Below are 25,707 nucleotides of genomic sequence, written 5' to 3'. Positions count from 1 at the left end.
AGGTGAAGCACTGCGTATGCGCCATATGTTCCGGAGTTGGTGTATACACCATAACTTTTCTTGTGCGTGCTGCATCAGAGCATAATGACCCACAACATGAAGAATAGGTCACTAAGGCTAATGCACACAGCAGGTGAAGCACTGCGCATGCGCCATATGTTCCGGAGTTGGTGTATACACCATAACTTTTCTTGTGCGTGCTGCATCAGAGCATAATGAGCCCCCAACATGAAGAATAGGTCACTAAGGCTAATGCACGCACCAGGTGAAGCACTGTGCATGCGCCATATGTTCTGTAGGGTGCCCACAATAAGTGAAGTCCGGTCGTGCCCCCCCCCCCCCCAATGCCCCCTGGAGGGAGAAATATACCTGGAAAATGACATTTATTGTAAATTATTATCACATCTTCTGGATCTAGTATCAATGTGACAAGAACATATTGAATGTATTAAGCAAGAAAAAACTCTTGTTTTCTGTCCAGTTCTCTGGCTGTCATGTTACTAGCGCCCCCCTGTGATTTCAGGTTATTAGTAACATTGCAGGTAAAATATCTTCTTACTTTGACATAATCATATCTGCAGGATCCAGAGGACTGCGCCTCCAGGTAGAAGGAGCTGAATGTCAGGTTTATCTGTTTGTTTATAGGGGCCACAATATTCCAGACACAGTCCAGGCTCTTGTCATATTTCCCATCACCGTTCGAGTCTGGAGAACCGAATCCACCGGTGGTGTTAGTCAGGTACCCGCCACATCCTTGTTCTGGTCCTATACAAATAAAGATAAAATGTCATCAGTTCAAGAATAGAAGTTTTATTCTGCACCTTTCCTGCAAAAATAATAAAGCGAGTTGATTGATATATTGTATCACTCCAGCAGGGGGCAGCACAACACAACATCCAAGCTACCAAATACTTCTGCATTATGTCTCTGCTGGTTACCGGGATTCATCTGAAATCTAAACCCAGACCGGTCCCTCCATTACACAGACCCCAGACCGGTCCCTCCATTACACAGACCCCAGACCGGTCCCTCCATTACACAGACCCCAGACCGGTCCCTCCATTACACAGACCCCAGACCGGTCCCTCCATTACACAGACCCCAGACCGGTCCCTCCATTACACAGACCCCAGACCGGTCCCTCCGTTACACAGACCCCAGACCGGTCCCTCTGTTACACAGACCTAAGACCGGTCCCTCTGTTACACAGACCCCAGACCGGTCCCTCTGTTACACAGACCCCAGACCGGTCCCTCTGTTACACAGACCCCAGACCGGTCCCTCTGTTACACAGACCCCAGACCGGTCCCTCTGTTACACAGACCCCAGACCGGTCCCTCTGTTACACAGACCCCAGACCGGTCCCTCCGTTACACAGACCCCAGACCGGTCCCTCCGTTACACAGACCCCAGACCGGTCCCTCTGTTACACAGACCCTAGACCGGTCCCTCTGTTACACAGACCCCAGGCCGGTCCCTCCATTACACAGACCCCAGACCAGTCCCTCCACTACACAGACCCCAGACCAGTCTCTCCATTACACAGACCCCAGACCAGTCCCTCCACTATACAGACCCCAGACCGGTCCCTCCACTACACAGACCCCAGACCGGTCCCTCCACTACACAGACCCCAGACCGGTCCCTCCACTACACAGACCCCAGACCGGTCCCTCTGTTACACAGACCCCAGACCAGTCCCTCCATTACACAGACCCCAGACCAGTCCCTCCACTACACAGACCCCAGACCAGTCCCTCCACTACACAGACCCCAGACCGGTCCCTCCACTACACAGACCCCAGACCAGTCCCTCCATTACACAGACCCCAGAGCAGTCCCTCTGGTATCTATTTCTACAGAATGGACCCCGAGTCATATGAGTTTGATCACAATGTATACAGTGTATTAGGTTGTAGGGAGCGTGAGTGTGAGTCACCACCGATCCGGTGAGTAACAAGTGTCACAAGTGAAGAAAAGCAGAAGTCACTGTGAGACGTTGTCACACCCATCACGAGCCTCGCCCCGCAGAATGTAATAAGGACTGTGCCAAACACTACACACAGAGGAACATCCAGGGATTGACATGGTCTGTTAGAGGGGTTCCCTCTTTTATTTTTCAAACCCGCCCATTTACCTCTTTTAAAAAAAGCATCTCTGAAGTCATATACGTATAAGCTGAAATGAGTCACTTTTCGCTTGAGATGAGTCACTTTTAGAGGTTGATAGAGCACTCCAGACTCCCCTATCTTGGGTTCTATAGTGCCTAGATACCATGGTAAGATAAGAATCTCATCTTTCCAATTGCATCAGGCTTGTGGTTCTGTAATCTACAGAACAGACAGGTAAAGACACAGTCGGGATTTGGATTAGTAGAATTTTTGCAGCTCACATTCCCAGCTGCAGTATATTTTTAGTTGCCTCTCAGTGTGACTCATCTCTGGCAAAAAGTGACTTTTCTCAGATCATTATCACATGCCTTTGGAGGAGATTTTTTTTAAATTATTGATAAACGGGTGAGATTTGATATAAAAGAGGAAATTCTGGAAAGGACATTTCATCCCCTACCTGAGGGGGCTGGTAATGGGATAAAATTGGGTGACACATCTCCTTTTGAGCAGGCATTATCATCAGGAGAATTCGGGTGCACAAGTTTCCCTGAGTGTGACAGATGAATGGGGCCCCCATTCATTAAATGGGTCTTACTAAATGGCGATCTAATATAATCTACAAAGTACTGTCTAGTCTAGTGTAACTGCAATGTGTAAGAGTCGGGAAGATTTATCACAAGCGTCTGAGAGCAAAACTGTTTTAGTAGTTCAATCAGAGACAACCAATCAGAGCTCAGCTTTCAGTTTATTACCTGCTGTGGGAAAATGAAAGCTGAGCTCTGATTGGTTGCCATGGGCAACTAGAACAGGCCTAATAAATCCCTGTATTTCTATATTTACTACAAGTTTTGGATTTTTTCCAACTCTTCCCTGTAAAATACTGTAGAAATCTGTCATCTGCTTGTCATGTGATCTGTGGCCGCTCATTACCATGAGGTATTCTGAGGTCACTGACGTCCGGAGACCCATGTGATGTTATTTATCTGCACTCACCCACCCCGAGGAAGCGCGCTTCAGTGTGACGCCCACAACCCAACGGGGCAGAAGTATCTTTTCTGTCAGATATTCTAATTTGCACCTAAAAACGGTCTCAAATTATTGATAGTTTTTTTTTTTAAAAAGTGCTACGACAAGTAACGGCAAATGGGATGTGGCCATGGGAAAAGGGGAGTTGTCTAGCGAGAAAAGAGGGCGTGTACCAAAAATTATTCAAAAGCACGATTTTTTGGTGTAAAGTAAGCCTGGGGTAAACACTTGGTCCACCATGACAGGGGTGGATGAGGCCTACCCAAGGACTTGGTGCTACAAGTAGCCATGCCACCCAAGTCCTGGCCTACAAGCCGCCCACCACCAACTTCTCTAACTACATACGTGTTAATCTCAGCCCCGTTGGGGTGTGTTACATATCAGCTGGCTCATAAAGTTATACATTCATCTTGTAATGGAGGAAGTACTTACCTAACGTCTGTCTATAGGAGGCTCTCCAGCCAGCCCCACCTGTGTGACCGTCCGTGTAGAAGACCAGGAATAGGTTGTTACTTTGGCTTCTTATAACCGGAGGTAGAACTTTCCCACAGAACTTTCCGAGATATCTGCCATAGATGTTTGATCCATCATAGATGGAAACATGATCATATGAACAGGAACCCGACCCCTCGACATCAAACTCATTGAATCTGTAAATGAGCATTAGAACATATGTAGCATATTTAGGATAAAAGGGGTTAATTTATGAATTAAGGAAAACATTATGGGGATGGGACAAACTTCAGCAAAAAATAACAGAAGACGGAAGTGTCTGTGGTCAGGGGACCAGGAGTGACCTGGCAGTCACCTTGACTGGGTCTAATCTGGAAGCCACAGCCCTCAAACCAGGAGCCTTAAGGTTTTCCAGGAAAGAGGACCTTTCACACACATTCGGAGATGAACATACCATTCTGTAGGGGCTTCTACACGGATCCAGGGGCACTTTGAATTTTCTCTACAGTTGCTGAGATATAAGTCCCAGTATCTGACCAAGCTAATCCTCTCTACTGAGAAGGAGCTGGAATGGAGTAGGGGGCGTGTGTTATGATAATTTTCTCTGACCAGTGTAAAATTATCATAACACAGACCCCTACTTTTGCTCAGCTGACAATGGAGAGGATTATAATAGTCAGATACCAGGACTGATATCTCAGTGGGGAATATAAAGACAATTCAAAGTCCCTGAATCTCTGTAATGGTCCCCTACGGGGAACGTTCATCTCCAAATGTAAGAGGTAGTAAAATGTACTTATTTAAAGAGGCTTGGAACAATTTGAAGACCCACAGAAGCCCCCAAAATAGAAATATAATACACTTTGCAATACATTTCTTTGCAGAAATATCAACTGAGGAGCATTTTTCCTTAAAACGTTACCTCTGTTACTCCTCTTGAATATTTTTGTGGGTGTGACCCAGGAATCAAAATGTATACAGGCAATGTTGACCGAGGAGTCAAGTGGGTGGATGCCTGAACATTTTAGCACTGACAGTACTGATTGGACAAAACCCAAATGTCTATTTATTCATAGGGGATTCCTGGAAGATTAAAGGGGCTGAGTATCTGAAAGGTAAGTACTTTTTAATTTTTAACTTACTTGAGTTCGATGACCTTGTTTTCTTCTATGGTAATGAGATAGGTGCAGTTCATGTTGTTGTGGTAGTTAGTGAATGAATGCGTTGGGCTCCTTAAGGTGCCAGAAGATCTATTATATGTTCCTCCACAAGCTGAAACATAGAATGGGTAACTCAATGACTCTGGTACATGATATGGGGTACATTAAAGGGGTTGGGCACTCTTTTACTTAAGTTGCTTTTGTGCCTTTACTGGGCACAGAGATTTACTTAATAATAATTTCTGAATGTTCATCGTGTGCTTCAGCTGTCCTGCCCCTTACTTTTGTGCTGTGTGAAAACTCTCCATGATTCTATTTGTACATGTCTGAGCTCTGCTGAAAGTGGCCAACCCCTTTAAATTCGTTGTGGAATCCTTGTAGTCATACTTTTTATACATGTTGTTATTAGCACCAGGATTACAAAAATTTGTATGTATATTTTTTATTTTCTCCTCACACTGCTGTGCTCTGAGCTCTATGGTCTGTGATACTCAACATCCCCTCCTTCTACTCTGCTGTAGCAAGCTTCTGGTTGAATCTTACAGAAGTTATTCAACGCAGAGGGGAAAGGCTGTAGAGCAGCTAAGAGCAGAGCAGTGTGAGGAGACACCTCCTAGAACAATATACACATTTTTCATAGTCCTGCTTCTACTAACAGCATACGCAAACATGACACAGATCTCCAGGGGGCCTCATAAAACCAAATTAATACAGTCTGTGTTTGAAGTACAGTATTTTTCAGACTATAAGGCGCACCGGAGTATAAGGCGCACCATCAATAAATGCCTGCTAAAATGTCTAGGTTCGTATATAAGGCGCACCAGATTATAAGGCGCACCTGACTATAAGGATGAATGACCAGCAGGTGGCAGACCTGTGCACAGTTCAAGGCAGCTGTTGTCTGTAAGTAAGGTTCGTATATAAGGCGCACTGGACTATAAGGCGCACCTTTGATTTCTGAGAAAATCAAAGGATTTTTTGTGCGCCTTGTAGTCCGAAAAATACGTTAGTTCAGTCCATGGAGAAATAAGTGATGATAAGGCCACATGGAGGTACTTACGGTACATTCTGTAGGTCGCCATAAATCCATGCATGGTAACGTTAGAGTTTGTATAGAGATTGATGAACATTGTTCCTCTGCTGCTGATTGGGGCGGGAATGGTGTTACCACAGAGGTTCACAGAGCTCCCGGGAGTAGGCACATCACCGGATATCTGCACCCTGTCCCTGTTACAAGAATATGACGATGTACTGGCTGTAAAGGAAATTGGACACGTTGAGCTTTATACCCTGATGTGATGCAATAGTTGGTGTTGTTGGTGATTATGGGTCAACTGGGAGGCTTTATATGCCCAACTTCTACCTCCATGGCCTAAGTCTTTTCCCCATTGGCCTAAGTCGTAATGATCCCAAAATCTAGGAGGACCCTTAGGCTGGAGTTAAAGGAGCTGTACCAAGTCTGGTGGGGATCCCAGTAGTTGGAACCCCATTTATCACATGTCACCCCCCATCCTGTGCATTTGGGATAAAACTCAAACTTGGCACCACCCCTTTGGTCAGTATAGGAAGATAAGTGGTCAGCGATTGGCCGAGCAGTCATTTCCTGTGTTTCGAAAGGGGCAGGAAGTAGAGAGAACAGGAAACAGGGCAAAGCCGGATCAGGGGCGAAAGGGAATCGTTATGATAAATATTGTTTATTTTGTTTTGTAACCAATTACATTCCGTTCCAAAAAAAATAATGGGGCTCTGTGGGACATTACATTATTAAGGGGGATCTGCGGGAAATTTTATTAACAAGGGGAGGCTACTGGACATTATATTAAAGAGTAACTGCTGCAGATCCCACCCTAGGCTTATACTTGAATCGATTTTTTTGTTAAATTAGGAGCCTCGGCTTACACTCGGGTATGTACAGTAACCCCTTTTATTAGGTTTATCTCCAATAAGTTGTGTAGATACTCACACTCAAGTTCAAAGGTGAGGAAGGTGAGGACGATGAACATGTCGTTGTCCGCCTGGATGGTATAATTGCAGTTTAGGTTGTTCTCATATTTATTTGGATAATTTAAAGACACGATTCGACCGCTTGACTTTGTGAAGTTTGCACCACATCCTGCAAGATACAACCAGACGTGTGATGATGAATGAAAGATCTCTGTGCTAATAGACATGAGGTGAGCAATGACTGCACCCGAAAAGAGGGGGCAAAGGCGCTGAGTGTTGGGGGTAACATCGCCTGGACATTGATAACAAATCATAGAGACAGAACAGACAACACTTAGGTAATACAATGATACTAATAAGATTATTTCACACTAGCTCTAATAATGATGCAGCCAGGGGTGGCCTCAAATTGGATGGAAATGAGGCGAGAAGAGTCAGATTTTCCTGACTTTGGAAGGACATTTCACATAAAAGAGGGATTTCTAGAAAGGACATTTCATACTCTACCTGCAGTGGCTTGTAGTTTAGTGGGGTAAAACCTGCTGACAGGTACTCTTTAAAGGAAACCTACCATTTGATTTGATGCATTATGATGCAAACATACCTTGAGAATACTGTAGCTACACTGATGCAGGATCATATCTTGGTTAATCCCTGAGCTGAGTGGTTTTGCTGAAAAAACTACTATAACATTTAGGACCTTGGGAAAGCTGGGTCAGGCTGGCTGCCTAGATCAACACATTAGACACGGAGCTTGTAATTACAAATGTAGGTTAGTCAAGACAGGACTAACCTAAGCTGGATCACTCACACACAGCAGCTGGGGGATGGTGCAGCAATTGATTATTCTGCCTTCAGGCACAACCTAGAGATTACATCATCCTGTGCAGCAGAGAATAACTCACATGCTAGGAGAAGTGCTGAGCAGCCATAGAAGCGACAGAGCTTGATTATCATAATGTTATATCTGTTTTATCAGCAAAACCACTCAGCTCAGGGATTAACCAAGATATGTTCCTGCATCAGTGTAGCTACAGCATTCTCAGGGTATGTTTGCTTCATAATGCATCAAAGCAAATGGTAGGTTTCCTTTAAGGACGTGGATAAATTGTATTCATGGAGAGCAGGTTGGAGGTCACTCATGCCCTTCTCAGACATGAACACACAGGTCAAGGCTGACCATGAGAGCCTCTTATTTCTATTCATTTAGGATTAGTATCTCTTTAAATCCTGATGGTCCCTATGCTCCGGCACGTTGCTGACATGTGCTGGGCTCAGCCGGGATTGTGAAATTATATTGTACTGATCAGACTGATTCTTCTACTTCTGCTTCTTATTAGATCTCTGGTCTCTTAAAAGCAAATAGCATATGAAAAACACACACAATGTAAATGTACGGATCCAAATCTTGACATTGACCCAGGACGGAGCTATAAAATCTTGAAAGCTTCTAATAATGATCAAAAGGGAAGTAATAAACCCGGGCTCTATTATATGATTTTTTGGATTTTGGGGGTTCATGTCCTCCAGGTTTTGGTTGTGGACCTTCTTAGGGCTTCACTTACTACCAGTGGTGTAACGAGGAGAGACTTCTGAATGGGACCCACTTAAAAAATATACATATTTGTATCCTAACACACCATATACACAAATACAGCATAAATATCAATACAGTTTATACACACAAATACAGTATATATATACACACATCCAGCATATACACAAATACAGCATAGACATACATAGAGTATATATACACCACACACACACACATCCAGCATATACACACCCAATACTGCAGATGCTGGGGCCCCCTGACACTGCAGGCCCCATAGCAGCTGCTATGGCTGCTACCCTTGTAGTTACGCCCCTGCTTACTGCTATTGAAGTTGGCCATGAAGCCGCTTCCTTGGTTGTCCTGTGATTGGAAGGTTAATTTCACCACACTGCTGGGGGAGATGACGCGAGCGGGGACCGTATTACCACAGGCTCTTAATAACAGGACCTCATCTGTCTCTTTATTACCGCTCCACACCTGGAAAAACAGAGAAAAATTAAGATTTCTATTAAAAAAATGTCAAGATTAAAGCTACATATGTCTAAAAAGTCTAGGAGCCTAAAAGGTCGGACTTATGTGAAGATGATACGGTCTATACAAGTTCTTACTTATCCTGGGAAGAGCATTAAAGGGTTTATTTAAAGGGGTGACATTTATCTTCCCTATCCATAGTATAGGGGATAAAAGTCTGATTACAAGGGGTCGGATTGCAGGTAACCCCTGAGATTGGAAGAATGGGACACCCCAAGCCCCCCTTAGCAGCCTTGTATTGATGACTTCTGACATCGACATGTCCTACAAGTTCCCTTAGGGATCGATGGAACGGAGAACGAGCTCTTTCTCAGCTCACAGGATGCATCAATATCTTTAATGAAAAACCCCTTTAAGCATGTCACTTGCCGCTTAGTTCAGTCTATTTCAGAACAATGCTCGGCTGATTCCACTGGCCTCATGTGCAGTATATCTGTGGATTTATGGAATTTATAGGAAAACACCTTTAAAGCAACAGCCTACCCAGGAAATAAAATTTGACTATACATTAGCATTGAATAGTTAACGTCCTACTCCAGGTTCCCATATCACTTAAAAAACATCTACCACCAGGATGAAGGATTGCAAACCAAGCACATTGACAAACTGGTGTGTGCCCCCTCTGGCAGGATCCGCTTTTTGTTAAGCTTCCTATACCTTTGTTTATAAAAAAAAAAAGGCTTTAAAATTATGCAAATGAAACTGGGGAGCTCCAGGCTCCATAGATTTTAGTGGAGCCCGGAGCCCCTAAGGCTCATTTACATAATTTTATAAACCTTTTTTGATAACATTCGGGCCTAATAATCTTACAGAAGAGTAGATACTGGAAGAGGGGACACACACCAATATATATGTGTGCTCAACTTACAATTTTTGATCCTGATGGTAGATTTCCTTTAATTACCCTCATCTATTTGGTCTCTTCTAAAATGAATGTTGAACTCTTAAAATATGTGCACCATCTCCCCCACACATTATAATCTTTTCCACCATGTTGTAGGAAAATGCACTATGATTCCCAGTATCTAATTATTATTTCTGTGCATTATGCAGTTTCTGAGAAATTCCCATTTTAATCCTTATGCTAATGAGGCAGTTGGTGTACGTGTCCTCAGCACATGGATCACTGCTATTCCTGGCTGGACCACTACCATCTCTGTCAGATAAGCAGGAGATTTGTCTTGAGGGAAGCATGTGACAATGTTTGAAGAAGAGGGAAGTGATTTAGCAGGAATAACAATGTTGAGAACACAGCATGGGTGCTCCAATTGCCTCATTAGCATATGGATTCAAATGAGAATTTCTTGAAAGCGGGAAAAATGGACAGATTATAATAAAGGTATGATGGAAATTAAACTTCATTTCTACGCCTAGTGGTAGATTTACTTTATGGGAAGCTTTATGTCCCGTTTCAGGGCCTATTCATCCCTAACTTATAGTCTTCTGAGTAGAGTCCAACAGCTCTTCCTCCAAACCTTTGGGACCCTTCCACAGTCTGAGCACTCAAGAATGACAATCTGTAAATGTACTCCTATTAGTAAGAGATTGTCCTTGTATGGGTAAAAGACTCAAAGAGATGATTTTATTTTCAAACTCTACAATAAATAATGTCATTGTGGTTTCCCCGAGAACAAAGTCTTCTTATACTATGCAGCGAGTGCTCCAAATATATCACCAGTAGGAACATCTAGTGGATATGTGACCTGCTGAGGGTGAAATATGGCTTTCATTACTCCTTACAATCAATACAGGGTGTGAGCTGTGACTTTAACCATATCTTGATATGGTTCCACCAACCAGATGGGAAGGGTAGCACTAGTTCTATATGGACCTTGGGGTGACAGAGTCAATGAGGGAGATTTATCAAAAGTGTTTGAGAGCAAAACTGTTCTAGTTTCTCATGGCAACAAATCAGAGATCAGCTTTCATTTTCCCACAGAAGTTTATAAAATGAAAGCTGAGCTCTGATTGGTTTCCATGGGCAACTGGAACAATGTTCCAGTTGCTTTCAGACACTTGTGATAAATCTCCCCCAAATTAAGTGTAGGATTACGATTCCTGGTGCCCCTCAGTACAATATATTCTGAATGTGGACTATACAGATACACAATATATTACCCAACCTTAACTTCAAATTCCTAAAACTGTCCCAAGATATATTACCTAGCGCTTACCACTCAATGTTCTTGTACTGGGAGATGCCTGTCAGTAAGTTGCTGACCATCTCTTGTCTCCATCTATTGCTCTCTTAGCTCTGTGAGTTAGGGCTACAGAATGAAGAACGCTCAGATAACTCACAAACCCTTTATCTTGTGCCCTTGTAATGCACTTTTAGTTAAACCATGTTAAAGGGGTTTTCCAGGACTTCGATATCTGATGATCTGTGCTCCAGATAAATCATCAATATCACATTAGTGGTGGATTATTATCCAGAACCCCCCAGTTATCAGTTGATATCATCAGCCAGCACCACAGTAGTAAAAAAACATTTAGTATGGAGCTACAAGTACACAGCTCCATACCTAGTCTAGTGGCCAGATCTGGGTACTGCAGCTTAGCTTCCATTCTCTTGAATAAAAGCAAAATTTCCAGTATATGGAGCTGCTGACTTCTGGTTTTGTATACAGTGGTGCCACCAACATCAACATCAATCACGGTACTAGGTGATGAACCACCACCAATCTAATATTGTTGACTCATTTATCCTAACGACAGATCATCAAAATGTCAAAATCCTAGAAACCCCCTTAGAATAATTTCTACTCACCTTCAGGAAGCTTCTTTCACATTCTCCATTGCTATTAGGGATATTGAAATTCTCATTGAATGTCAGTTCAAAATGGCTGCTCTCGTGAGTCTGGATGGTCCATGTGCACCGGCTGTTGCTGGGGAAATTTAGAGGCCAACCTGGAGATTTAATAATGCCGCTATCTGCATGGATGTAGCCACCACAACCTGGAAATATATGGTAAAAAATGGGATAAAATGTAATTGGTGAATGGTAGAAAGGACATATAGATGGACAACTGGGTGGCCAAGTAGAAGAACAGGGAAATATAAGCACCATAAGTAGTACCCACCTAATGAGTCCGATGTCCAATTAGCATAAAACCCGTTACCATTCGCGGAGTGGTCAGCATTGAAAATGACTAATAGTTTGTTAGATCCTGACTGTATTGTTCCCGGAGATGTAGTCCCACAATATTGTCCTATAATGGGTGACTCAGGGGACGCCCCATTCACAAGTGTCAGTGAATCCCAACGACAAACAGGATGATGCTCCAGATCCAAATATGCGAAAGACAACTGGGAATGAAGACGAAGCATAAGTTATATATAGAGGATTAGTGGGATATTTCATGCATTAAGGTCTAACACAACTTAAGGATCGGACATATTGAAATCCCCTTCACCCATTAGACTGTCAGTCATCTCCTTGATAGGTTCAGCTCATGAGTGTATAATAAGTTGTATTTTGGCTATGTCCAGTCTATTGGCCTATATTTCATATGGAGATATTTCTAATGCTTGTCCTGCAGACGACCTCCATAATAAATAGAGCACCAGGATAAAAATTAAAGGGGCGGGTCCAAGTTTTAGTTTTACCTTTACTCCAAACTTTCTTAGTGGTGAAGATCCAACTCCAGCCAAATGCTACGCTCAAATATATCACTTTGACAATCCCATTGACAATAAATGCAGTAGAAGTCCACATCTGATGCCTGCCACTTAACCTGGGTCATTCTACAGTCAACTGAGGCCAACCTGTTTAACTCTCCTCCAAAAAGGAAGAACATTGGGAGGGGATTCATTAATGCGTCGCCGGCTCTGACAATGCAGAGCTGTCACCACTAGTCCAGTGCTCCGCTAGATCCATCATTGTGATAATGAATCTGTCGCAGTATAAGACTGTCCAGTTCTACTTTAGAACTCAAGAAATTTTGCTACACCCTCCTTAATTTATTGGGGCACCGACACATTTCCATATGACCACGTCCCTTTCTGCGATACCACAGCCAAAAATTGGTCTAAAAGCCTTCATAAATCTGTCGGAAGGCATTATAGACAGTTTTTGGTGCAAATCTGTCATTGTCGGGCGTAGGAGTAATAATGGATTCCCCCCATTGTCTCATAGAAGCCACCCCAGTCTTTCGTAAAAACTCACTGTAATGATGTGTCCTTCTGGGGCCTCCAACAACCAGGCGCAGTGGCTGAGAGCTGGATATGTATTGGGGTAGTTTGGGCTGATGACAACTCCAGACTCCGCATTCTGTATCCCACCGCAACCTGAAAGAGTATAATGTATTTATAGAGATGAGCGGACCCGAACGCTAAGTTCAAGTTCGGGTGCGTTCTGTGCGACCTGGACATATTGTCGGATTGAGGGCTGTCTGTAATGAAGCTTTAGTGTTAATCCTGGTTCTTATGACAATCCAACATTTTTAAAATCTAATTGTCACAGTGACCAAAAAAATTCTGGCTGGAGCTACAATGATAAAACATACAGTTCCGACTTACATACAAATTCAATTTAGGAACAAACCTACAGAACTTATCTTGTACATAATCCGGGGACTGCCTGTACTAGCAGAACCTGGTGCTGTGATCTTTTATGGAATCAAGAACCAAATTCCCCAAATAATCTCTATTGATATCTGGAATCTTCTCTAGTGGAATTGGGAACATCAGCAAAAAAAAAAAAATCGGTGAAATGATCATAGATTTTAGACGACTATACAAATAATAAATAAAGCTTCACACCTGCACTGGGAACCTTTTACCTGTAAATAAATATTTAGCAGAAAATCCAACATCTTCCACCGCTGCGTTGCTTACAAAATGCACCCAAATTCTGGGGTCGACAAGAGCGAGCGGGATGGATGGCTTTGTCCGTCCGCACACTCTGCTGATGACCTCGCCTTCTGCGTTATCTGCAGTAGAAAGAAGAAGATTTACTGTGTCATAAGAAGTTTTAGGACTATTTGTACATTCACAGTTACTAAATCTACAATCTAATTATCGACACTTTGAAACTTAGGCCAATGTTTTGGGCCCAGTAAGTAGTAGAAAAGTATTTTGCTCTTTAATTGTTGTTTAATTTGGAATGCAAAAGTTACAATTTACCATCTGCCCCCTCTTTCTGACTACCTATCGAAGTCTGTTTGTAGTCTGTAACCATGGAGACATATAGATCACGATTCTGAAGCCAAAACATCATGATATTCGCTGTATATATTGTTTGGAATACCCCTTTAATGACTGTATCCCTAGTTTTTATTTGTCATTGTACAAATGGATAAAATAAGATAACAGGTCTTAGAAATGACATTTTTGTGGTTTCAGTCTTACGTCATATTATAATCCCAGATATCCTTGAGGATTTTCTACTCACCTACGCGGATTTCTACGAAATCGTTCTGACAGTTCTGATGAGCTTCCAGTTGCAGCCTTGTGAATTCGATGTATGTAGTGGAGTTATATGTGTTTGGGTTCTGGATAGTCCATTCACAATTCAGATTCTTTGTGTAATTGTTGGTCCCGTTATATCCTGGAGATGTGAAATTTCCTCCGGTAGGTATCAGGAGAGACCCACCACAAACTGCAAGGCAAGAATGGATGGTTTGGTTTTACTTCTAATGCTTTTTTGTCTAATGGACCAAAACGGTATGTTACGGATCCTTGGGTTATAGGTTAGGTTCACAATTTTGCTGGTTGCTGCTGTAATCATCAGGGTATTAGGGCTAAGTTGCATAATCATACCATTATTTGTGTTAGCAGCAGCAGGACTACAGTGCTTATAGCCCTGTGCATTTAGCTTCTCCACTGCTCTGAGTAAAAGCTGCAACAGACTTCTGGTTGGACACTACAGCAGAGAAGGTCTGCGGAACAGCTTAGTGCACAAAGCTAGAGGACAACAGGTTTTAAACTCCAGGTTGGTTGAATAACTGGGTACCCATCCTCACAATGCTGTGCTCTTAGATCCCTGCTTTGAACTTCTGCAAGGTCCTCTGCTCTAAATGATGTAGCATTCAACCAGAAACCTGCAACAGCTTTGACGCATAGCAGTGGGAAGCTGGTAAAGATGTGATATCTGACTCATGACAGAATACCGCTATATGGAGAGATGCGTTTTGGTCTTCAGTAGTATTTTTAGTAGCATTAATAGTATTAGTAGTATTTAACCATTTACCTGCATCTTCCATTGCAGTGAATGTAGCCTGGAATCCTCCGCTGGCTATAGACCCGTCTGTGATAAATAATACTTTCATGGTGTTGCCAGAGGACTGGATTGCGGCACTTGGGGCTTCGTAACCACAAAGTTTTTCCAAGAGGGGCGACTGATTCCGATACCCATTGTACACCTGAGATGAATCGGACAGTCTTTTACTCAGAGTACTACTTTACTCATATACCCATCCTCCCCGGTTTTACACTTTCCCCTACAGCAAACCATGATGTGGGCGGAGCATATAAAAAAACTGCCCACAATTGGTGTTGTAGCTCATTATGTGGGCGTTTCCATTCATGTTAGGGGTGTGGCATAAAATTGTCCTGCAAATGTGGATTCATTTACTATACCCTACGTCCCTTACTTTCCCCCCGATATGGAACATTTTTGTGTTATTATTCTATAGGACTTACAGCCACGTAGTCGTTGTTACAGTCCTGATGATCCTGGATTCTTAGGTCATCTATGGTCAATGTCACCCGTCTGCCCTCCGGCACAGTTATCCTCCATTCACATACACGATTATGAGGATAAAAGTTAGGATAATTAGGAGATAGGATTGTTCCGGTGACTCCATTTATGTCTCCTCCACATTCTGTAAGACAGATAGTTATTCCTGTATGTGTAATCTCATAGAATATTACACACCATAATGTTTACACCACTGTTAAAGGGAACCTGTCAGCCCCTCACAACAGGTGCAACATGGGTGTGGCCACAAGGTCAGGTGCACCTTTTACCCAGTTCCAGAAATGGAGCAAGGCGACACATCAATCATTGATGAGTGGGAGGCGCTAGGTAATGAAACTTGACATAAGAGGGTGCACCAAAAACTTGCAGCCATGTCCATGGTGCACAAAAATGCATATTTACATAAAGATAAATAAAGATGTCTTGAAATACTGAAACAAACAGAAAATTTATTACAGGGATCACCTATAATTAGCAGCACAGAGCGCAGGGACAAGATTTCCGGTGCTCTGGGCTGCTAATTATGCACCCCCCCCCCCCCCCGCACCCCTCCTCCCATTCTGAGAGAGGGAGGTGACATCACACCAGAGGCATGACGATGGGAGAGTTAAGTGCAGGGGCGTGCATAATTAGCAGCCCTAAGCACCGGACATCTTGTCCCCAAGCTCTGTGCTGCTAATTATAACTTTCTTTTCTAGGTGATTCCGGTGTGTCAAGACTAGCAGAGGACTGCGCCGGGATCAAGATAAAGTGGAGCGGAGGTGAGTATTTCTAGTTTATTTCTGTTTTTTCAAATGGTTGATTTCTTTTAATTAGCAGAAAAAGAGTTACCCTGTGTATAAACACATATTTTTTTACATTTTATTTAAATATAATTTCTTTCTAATTATTCATCCTCCAGTTATGATTTCCTCCAGACAAAATCATCATAGTCAGCCCTATATGTTTGTGTCCCCTACTTACCTAAGTATTCTTAGAAGACATTCTTCATTCTCTCTAGACAGGTCAGATCCAGATAAGTGACTATGGCATGCTACAGAACCAGATCAGTGTCTATAGGGTACTACAGACCTAGATCAGTGATTACAGTATGCTACAGACCCAGATCAGGACTATAGTATGCTACAGACCCAGATCAGTGACTACAGAATACTACAGGCCCAGATCAGTGACTACAGAATACTACAGACCCAGATCAGTGACTACAGAATACTACAGGCCCAGATCAGTGACTACAGAATACTACAGGCCCAGATCAGTGACTACAGAATACTACAGACCCAGATCAGTGACTACAGAATACTACAGGCCCAGATCAGTGACTATAGGATTCTACTAACCCAGATCAGTGACTACAGAATACTACAGACCCAGATCAGTGACTACAGAATACTACAGACCCAGATCAGTGACTACAGAATACTACAGACCCAGATCAGTGACTACAGAATACTACAGACCCAGATCAGTGACTACAGAATACTACAGACCCAGATCAGTGACCATAGGATACTACAGACCCAGATCAGTGACCATAGGATACTACAGACCCAGATCAGTGACCATAGGATACTACAGACCTAGATCAGTGATTATAATATGCTACAGACCCAGATCAGTGACTATAGGATGCTACAGACCCAGATCAGTGACTATAGGATGCTACAGACCCAGATCAGTGACTATAGGATGCTACAGACCCAGATCAGTGACTATAGGATGCTACAGACCCAGATCAGTGACTATAGGATGCTACAGACCCAGATCAGTGACTATAGGATGCTACAGACCCAGATCAGTGACTTTTGGAGATACATTGCTCTATGTGTCTCACCTTCTATACTGGCTTCATAGTGGAGACGGAATCCCTTGGCATTGACAGATCCATCACTGACAAATTTCACATAGGCAAAGCTATCGGAGGTCCTCAACTCATCTGGTAATATGTTATTGCAAAATGTTCCCAGCAGTTTCCCTATAAAAGCAAAGAATATCCAGTTTATATACATTTTACGCAGGGGCGTAACTTGAGGGGGTGCTGAGGGTGCGGTCGCACCTGGGCCCAAGAGGGTCCAGATTCCAGCTCTCGGGAGATATAAGATTCAGTGTATGAGAGAACTGACCTGTTGCATTATATTCACGGATCTCCACAAAGTCACTCGAGCAATTGGACGAATTCTGAAGATCAAGAGACTCAAATCTTATGATAAGGTAATGGCCTGTGGGGCCGGTGAAGGACCATTCACATGAAGTGGAGTCTGGGTAATTCTGTGTAGGGTAACCAGGACTTTGGATAATACCACTCTGCCCATAGTGAGATCCTCCACAAGTAGCTGCAAATACATAACTGCAGTTTACCAAAGCAAATCATATCATCAAAATCATATCTGCCACAGCGACCCAGACCAACGTCCTAGGAGGACAACTATGTCTTCCATCCTAACAGACACGTGTAAGACAACTGGCTGCTGCTGGGGTATGTGTGTGGTGGATCAAAGTTATTATTAAGTGCTGACCCCTTGATTAATCTGTGTTGCTCAATATTTTCGTAGCGTGTGGAGCTTAGTTTTTGTGTTATGGATGAATCCAAACCTCCCCTCAAATTCTATATCTGATAAGTAAGATAACTGTCTGCAACAATATCTTTCCACCTTACTTTCTTGCAGTAGAACTGAAATACAACTAGGTTTTTCCCCCTTGACTATTTTGTGTTCCTCATTGGATGAAACATATTTTCATAGTAGGAGGGGCTTGGTTTGTTACTGTATTTCCTTCTTAAACTCTATATCTGGTTGTAAGACAACTGGCTGCAGCAGGATCCTCTCCCCTTTTTGCCATGTGTGCAGAAGAACTGGAATATTACTTGTGCTTTCCCCCTTGACTATTTTGTGTTGCTCATTGGATGAAACATATTTTCATAGTAGGAGGGGCTTGGTTTGTTACTGTATTTCTTCCTTAGAGCTCTTTATCTGAGTGTAAGACAACTGGCTGCAGCAGGATCATCTCCCCTTTCTGCCATGTGTACAGTAGAACTGAAATATTACATGTGCTTTCCCCCTTGACTATTTTGTGTTGCTCATTGGATGAAATATATTTTCATAGTAGGAGGGGCTTAGTTTGTTACTGTATTTCCTTCTTAAAGCTCTATATCTGGTTGTAAGACAACTGGCTGCAGCAGGATCCTCTCCCCTTTTTGCCATGTGTACAGTAGAACTGAAATATTACATGTGCTTTCCCCCTTGACTATTTTGTGTTTCTCATTGGTTGTAATATATTTTTGTTGTGGAAGGAGCTTGGTTTTTCTGTTCTGGATTAGCCCAAACCTAACCGTATTACTGTATTTACTGTAAGACAACTGGCTGCAACTGGATCTTTTCCCTTTAATTTCCTGGTGCTGTACTACTATTGTCAATTGACTATTTTATATTGCTATATATTTTCATAGTGGGATGAGCTTGTTTTTTCTGTTATGGATTATTCCCATGTTACCGTATTTCTTCCTCAAAGCTCTATTTCTGACTGTAAGACAACTGGCTGCAACAGGATCCTATTCCCTTACTTCCATTTATGCAGAAGAACTGAAATATTATCAGTCCTTTAATATTTTTTAACTGTTAACTTTTAATATACTTTTATAGTAGTCAGGACTTGGTTTTTGTGATGCAAGCTCAAAATTCTTGTTTATGGTGAGTGTGATGCTGAAACATAATAGTAGAAGAAAGACTTTGCATAGGTCTTGAAAATATGTTAGCCCCGTTTAATTATAAGAACCCAACTACAGGGCAGACAAGGGCCCAAAAATGGGGGGACACAAGGTTGGAAGGTGCTGAGTACCAGGAACGATGCCAGAAATCCAAGCCTCTGCCAGGGTATTTAGATACAGGATAGAGCTGCAGATTGAATTGTATAGGGATTGCCTAGCCATAGTTTTGGATAAGACTCTTGTAAACCACAACGGAAAGGGTCTGTATGATGGATCCGCTACAGTGTCATAAATCTGCTACAGTGTCATGGATTCTCTATAGTGTCATGGATCCGCTACAGTTTAATGGATCCGTTACAGTATCATGGATCCGCTACAGTGTCATGGGTCGGCTTCAGTATCATAGATCCGCTACAGTGTCATGGATCTGCTACAGTGTCATGGATCTGCTACAGTGTCATGGATCCACTACAGTGTCATGGATCAGCTACAGTGTCATGGATCAGCTACAGTGCCATGGATCCGCTTCAGTGCTATGGATCCGCTTCAGTGTCATGGATCAGCTTCAGTGTCATGGATCAGCTTCAGTGTCATGGATCAGCTTCAGTGTCATGGATCAGCTTCAGTGCCATGAATCCACTTCAGTGTCATGGACCCGCCACAGTGTCATGGATCAACTTCAGCGTCATGGATCAGCTTCAGGGTCATGGATACGCTACAGTGTCATGGATCCGCTACAGTGTCATGAATCCGCTACAGTGTCATGGATCCGTTACAGTGTCATGGATCCGTTACAGTGTCATGGATCCGTTACAGTGTCATGGATCCGTTACAGTGTCATGGATCCGCTACAGTGTCATGGATCCGCTACAGTGTCATGGATCCACTACAGTGTCATGGATCAGCTACAGTGTCATGGATCAGCTACAGTGTCATGGATCCGCTTCAGTGTTATGGATCTTCCACAGTGTCATGGATCCGCTACAGTGTCATGGATCTGCTTCAGTGTCATAGATCCGCTACAGTGTCAAGGATCCGCTACAGTGTCATGGATCCGCTTCAGTGTCATGGATCTGCTTCAGTGTCATGGATCCGCTTCAGTGTCATGGATCCGCTTCAGTGTCACGGATCCGCTACAGTGTCAAGGATCCGCTACAGTGTCATGGATCCGCTTCAGTGTCATGGATCCGCTTCAGTGTCATGGATCCGCTTCAGTGTCACGGATCCGCTACAGTGTCATGGATCTTCTACAGTGTCATGGATCAGCTTCAGTGTCATGGATCCACTACAGTGTCATGGATCCGCTTCAGTGTCATGGATCTGCTTCTGTGTCATGGATCCGCTACAGTGTCATGGATCCGCTTCAGTGTTATGGATCCGCTTCAGTGTTATGGATCTGCTTCAGTGTCATGGATCCGCTTCAGTGTCATGGATCCGCTTCAGTGTCACGGATCCGCTACAGTGTCATGGATCTTCTACAGTGTCATGGATCAGCTTCAGTGTCATGGATCCACTACAGTGTCATGGATCCGCTTCAGTGTCATGGATCTGCTTCTGTGTCATGGATCCGCTACAGTGTCATGGATCCGCTTCAGTGTTATGGATCCGCTTCAGTGTTATGGATCCGCTACAGTGTCAGGGATCAGCTTCAGTGTCATCTGCTAGAGTGTCATGGATCCGCCACAATGTCATGGATCCACTACAGATCAGCTTCAGTTGCCACCATGTATGTGAACGGAGCAGATGTTACCGATAATGAATGGTATATAATAGTGCATTATAAGATCTTACCAATTGAATACTGGGCATTGAATCCTGCACGGGGGGTACTGCCATCTGTCCTAAAGCTCAGGTACATGGCAGTGCCCAGTGATTTATAGATGACTGGCTTTGTGTTCCCGCACAGTTTCGTGAGGAGCCTACTGCTAGACTCTGCGCCATCCCTTATCTCCAGGTGACTGTTGCTGCAACTGATGCAAAACAAAGAATATTTCTTATTACATGGTTCAATCATCGCTTTACATCACCTACTTAACATTATTTATGTGACAGATTTCTAATAGGAATCTGCATCAATTCATTGTAAGTTCAATATCTCTGCTTGCTCTCTGGTACTTGCTCTCCAATTTTTTTTTAAAACAATGTTTAAGTTTTTTAATTTTTTTTTTACAATTTTTTAGACCCCCTAGGGGTACTTAAACCCTAGGAGGTCTGACCGATCCTGCCATATACTGCTACAGCAGTAGTTTTATAGCAGTATATGGCGTATTTACACATAATCTGTTACATAGCGATGGATCATCACTCCCCGATGATGTCACAGCGAGCGCCAATCATAACGCAGCCAACGGATCTAGAAGGAGCTTCTGTGACATACACAGGAGCCCCTGAGGCTCATTTGGATATTTAAAAATGTTATTAACTGCTGAATGGGCAAGGGATCCTGTTTCTGGGGGCACACTCCAGCTGGTAAGTATGCATCGATAATAAATACCACTAAATCCATGTACAGGCGGTTCCCTACTTAAGGACACTCAACTTACAGACGTCCCCTAGTTAAAGACGGACCCCTCTGCCCACTGTGACCTCTGGATGTTACTATAGTCCCAGGCTGCAATGATCAGCTGTAAGGTGCCTGTAATGAAGCTTTATTGATAATCCTTGGTCCCATTACAGCAAAAAATTTTGAAACTCCAATTGTCACTGGGGCAAAAAAAATTTTGTCTGGATCTACAATTATAAAATATACAGTTTCGACTTACATACAAATCCAACTTAAGAACAAACCTATGGACCCTATCTCGTATGTAACCCGGGGACTGCCTGTAGTTGATTTCCCTGAAGTGCATTGGATGGGATTGCATGGTGTTGCTCAGAACCTGGACCAGAACAGTGATGTAAAAGGGATCCCAACTTTTAGATTTTACCAACTGTGCGATCATCACTTGCTACAGTGAGAAAACAACTTTATATAATATAATATAATCAACAGAGTACAATATAAAAGTATGGAAAGAGTAACAGTACTTGTCCGAGGGTTCAATGTAAAACTGATCTTGGAATTGTATCTCCACCGCTTCGCCATCAGGCACTATGATGGTCCAGTCACATTCTGTGTTTCGGGGATAAGCGTTGGGATAATTTGGTGACGTGACAAAACCATTGGGGTCAGAGTCAGTGACATATATGGTCCCTCCACAAGCTGCAAATAAGCACAATAAGGATGATTGTCACAATTATTACGAAGCAGTCCATTGGTGGTTTTTGGCATTGCAGCTCAGCTATATTGAATTTAATTAGACAGAGCTGCAATACCACAGACGAACAGGTGGGGCGCTGTTTTTTTTAAACCTTTAATTATACACAAATTATGCAAACAACCGATACCAGTTATATAGTACAGAATGACCCGCTAGTCTTTTTGTAAACTGATCATGAAGATCGATCCCATAAAAGGTACTACCACTGATCAGCGGTTCTGGACTTAATCTGGCACCAAAAGCAACATTGAGAATTTAGCTGAGAGCTCAGCCTTGTTCTCTGTGTGGTTGGAGCAGGTAATGTCCGCTCAGCTCCCACTGAAATTGTTCTATGTATTCCATCTCAGAGCGTCCACTTAATGTATCCAGTTCTGGTGGTCGCACATGCTCAGTACATCAGTACTATCGCCTAAATCCTCTTGAACCTGGGCGGTAGGTTGATTTCTATAATTGTGCAGACAATCCGTATGAATCAGTGGACTAGAATCATCTCCTTCTCACTAGCATTAGACATATGAGATGGACGTTCTGAGAGGGAATGGAAAACCTGGTGGTACCATAACAAAGATAACAAAGATGGAATGTAAAATTTAATAAGATACCCCCTTAAATTCTTAATGTTACCTCCTAGAGACTAACAATTATAGGTCAGTGCTGTATTCTGCTATCTCAAGCAGCCCCTTAGACAGTGAATAGGTCATCAGTGCACAAATTTGACCGGATCTACTCCAGTTTAAATGGGAAGTTGTGGTTATAGGTAGTGGTCCATGTGGTCTTATCCAATCAGCAAGTTCTCCCCTAGCATAAAAACATGGATCTAGCCCTTTAAGCCGGAGACCATGTACATTTCATACATACCAAGACTTTGCGCTTCATATCTGAGTTTAAACCCTTTCCCTTCATTACTGCCATCTGTGATGAATCGGACAAAGAGCTCGTTGTCGGTGGTGTGCACGCTGGAAGGAGGGTTCGTGCCGCAGAATTTTCCATTTCCAAGGGAAGGGGATGAATCATCAGGACCATTTCTCAGCTGGTGACATAATATACATTAGTCCTATAGACACTGTGACTCATTACAATTATTTTCCTGGGTAAATAGTGACCTACCTCTATGTAGTCTCCACCACTGCAGGAGCCATCGGTGTTCACTACTTCGAAGGTCTGCTCAAAATGGACCACAATTGTGAAGCCGGGGGTGACCATGACGTGCCACGTGCAGTTCTGATTGGGGATGTAACTTGTGGGGTAATTGTGTGATGTTATCACTCCTCTGTTTGCATGTAAGTATCCTCCGCAGCCTGAGGAAGAAGAGGAATACATGACTGCAGAGACAACCTCCTTGAGAAGAGAGACATAGTCACCATCATGGAACTGCAGCAACAACAATTGTCATCATAACTTGGCCTAATAGTATGTTGTCAAGCATCTTAACATCTTCTAGATCATGTTTCTACCCGAGTGTGGTGGCATCATCCAGAAAATTAACTTTGAAGTGGGATGTTAATTGGTAATGGAAAGTCAAGGAGGTGGAGAGTTTAACACTGAAGTCAAGCTCTCCCCAGCTTTAAATGTCTCCTCCTGTGATTGACATTAAGCACCAGACATCTGGAGATCTTTTTAGTGTTGTTTTTAGATGCAGGACCGGCGAAGGGGTTGTTCTGAGGTCAGGAGAGCTTGACTTCAGTGTTGAACGTTCCGCCTCCTTGACTTTAACTTGGCTAAAAAGAGCAGTATGTGCTTAGTGGGGGGCATTAGAGGTTATGGGGGATGGATGCAACTGTATGGCATCCATCCCTGGCCTCCACTGAATGCCTAAATATGCACATTTATCGGGAAATGCTACAAATCACTGCCTTCTACTGATGTTCATTCCTTCTCCCGCTTTAAGAGGGAGGAGCCTAACAGGAGGATGTATCCCACTGTATGAGCATTGTTGATGGCCTACGTTGTAAGGATAGCTCAGGCATACTCCCAATGTATCCCGACAACAGATAAACGAGATCTGCACGCAGCCTAACTCTTGCAGGTGCATTTTACTCCACAACCTCCCTTACTTGATCATATACTGACCTACGGCTGCTGACATTAAAAGGTTCATGATCTGCTTACTGGTAGAAGGACATGTCTGGCAGTCATTGTATCATAAATTACAGTTCAGGGAAAAATACTTATGATGCTTAGACTCAGGGCCGGCGCCAGCACTAGGCATAACTGGGCAAGTGCTGGGGCCCAGAGCTGCTGGGGGGCCCACATAAGTCTGTATATAAGGAATCTATGGGGGTGAGGGGGGTTGTATCTAATGAATCCATAGGGGGTGAGGTGGGTTTATATAAAATAACCATTAGGGGACTATTTGGTATGATAAACGAGGGAATATTTTAGAGAACAGGAGACGGCATGTGAGTTCACTGCAAAGGGGCCTACGAAGGATCTGTCCCCCACGGGGCTATAAAAAACCTAGAGCTGACCCTGCTTAGACTGTCAGACCACAAAAGAGATCACAAGGTTGTAAGAGCGTTTAATGGGCAGATTGTGACTGCTGTTACTCCTAGAGCTACACTACTGATCCCAACAGATACATTTGGATGGATATGTGCAAAAAAATTCTATCCAGGCCTACAACGACATTACTTAATAAAACCCTTGGAGGTATGTGCGGAGTGCACAGCCAAGATGGAGGATGTTATATATACAATTCATAACAGGTAATAGTTATCAGTGAAAGAAACTTTACTTTTATGATAAGATGCATTGAATCCTCTCCCAGAAACGCTCCCATCAGAGGCAAAATACAAAAACATGGCATCTCCGGATGATCGGATTGGTCCAGGAACCTCCCGACCACAGATGGTGGAAATTTCAGGTGCGAGGTTGTTGTCTCCTTGATAGTGAAAAAGTAATGGAATTTATGTGAGGAAGTTTAGAAAGTAACACCAATAGTTATATTAATAATAATTGCTCCATTTTTTTTTCATAGACATTAAGTTAAAGGGCTTTTTTTTCGGATTAAAATATAGAATGTCCTCAATATCTTAGTCCTGGAAAATTCCAGATAACTTTACAGATGAATGACACATCCACTAATGGGAATATTACTTCATAATATGCAATTCAATATAGAACAGATAGCTGTAAGCTCTGGAGCTCCCTCTAGTGGTGACTGGCGGCAGATAGAATCTTTTAAACCAATGGCTTTGGGGTTGGGAGGATTTGGAGCTCTATATAAGAAAAACACTATCACTATAAAGATATATTTTTTTA

General features: G+C 43.0%; 1 protein-coding gene across 1 annotated transcript in view; it reads right to left on the bottom strand.

Moving 5' to 3' along the window:
• CUBN (cubilin) overlaps nt 1–25,707 on the bottom strand; it is a 119,021-nt gene that overhangs the window by 11,077 nt on the left and 82,237 nt on the right. The window contains exons 41-60 of the mRNA XM_072154223.1: nt 25,181–25,327; nt 23,554–23,744; nt 23,305–23,476; nt 22,214–22,388; nt 20,978–21,156; nt 17,607–17,816; nt 17,318–17,458; nt 15,426–15,607; nt 14,974–15,145; nt 14,176–14,382; nt 13,565–13,714; nt 12,949–13,070; nt 11,864–12,089; nt 11,551–11,738; nt 8,573–8,729; nt 6,714–6,863; nt 5,811–6,005; nt 4,733–4,862; nt 3,570–3,787; nt 560–765 (exon numbers count right to left, since the gene is read on the bottom strand). Of these exons, the coding sequence (XP_072010324.1) occupies nt 560–765; nt 3,570–3,787; nt 4,733–4,862; nt 5,811–6,005; nt 6,714–6,863; nt 8,573–8,729; nt 11,551–11,738; nt 11,864–12,089; nt 12,949–13,070; nt 13,565–13,714; nt 14,176–14,382; nt 14,974–15,145; nt 15,426–15,607; nt 17,318–17,458; nt 17,607–17,816; nt 20,978–21,156; nt 22,214–22,388; nt 23,305–23,476; nt 23,554–23,744; nt 25,181–25,327 (3,518 nt within the window). The remainder of the gene's footprint in view (nt 1–559; nt 766–3,569; nt 3,788–4,732; nt 4,863–5,810; nt 6,006–6,713; nt 6,864–8,572; nt 8,730–11,550; nt 11,739–11,863; nt 12,090–12,948; nt 13,071–13,564; nt 13,715–14,175; nt 14,383–14,973; nt 15,146–15,425; nt 15,608–17,317; nt 17,459–17,606; nt 17,817–20,977; nt 21,157–22,213; nt 22,389–23,304; nt 23,477–23,553; nt 23,745–25,180; nt 25,328–25,707) is intronic.

This window comes from Engystomops pustulosus, chromosome 5 (assembly GCF_040894005.1).
Source record: "Engystomops pustulosus chromosome 5, aEngPut4.maternal, whole genome shotgun sequence".
NCBI lineage: Eukaryota > Metazoa > Chordata > Amphibia > Anura > Leptodactylidae > Engystomops > Engystomops pustulosus.
This window is presented reverse-complemented; position numbering and strand designations above follow the sequence as displayed.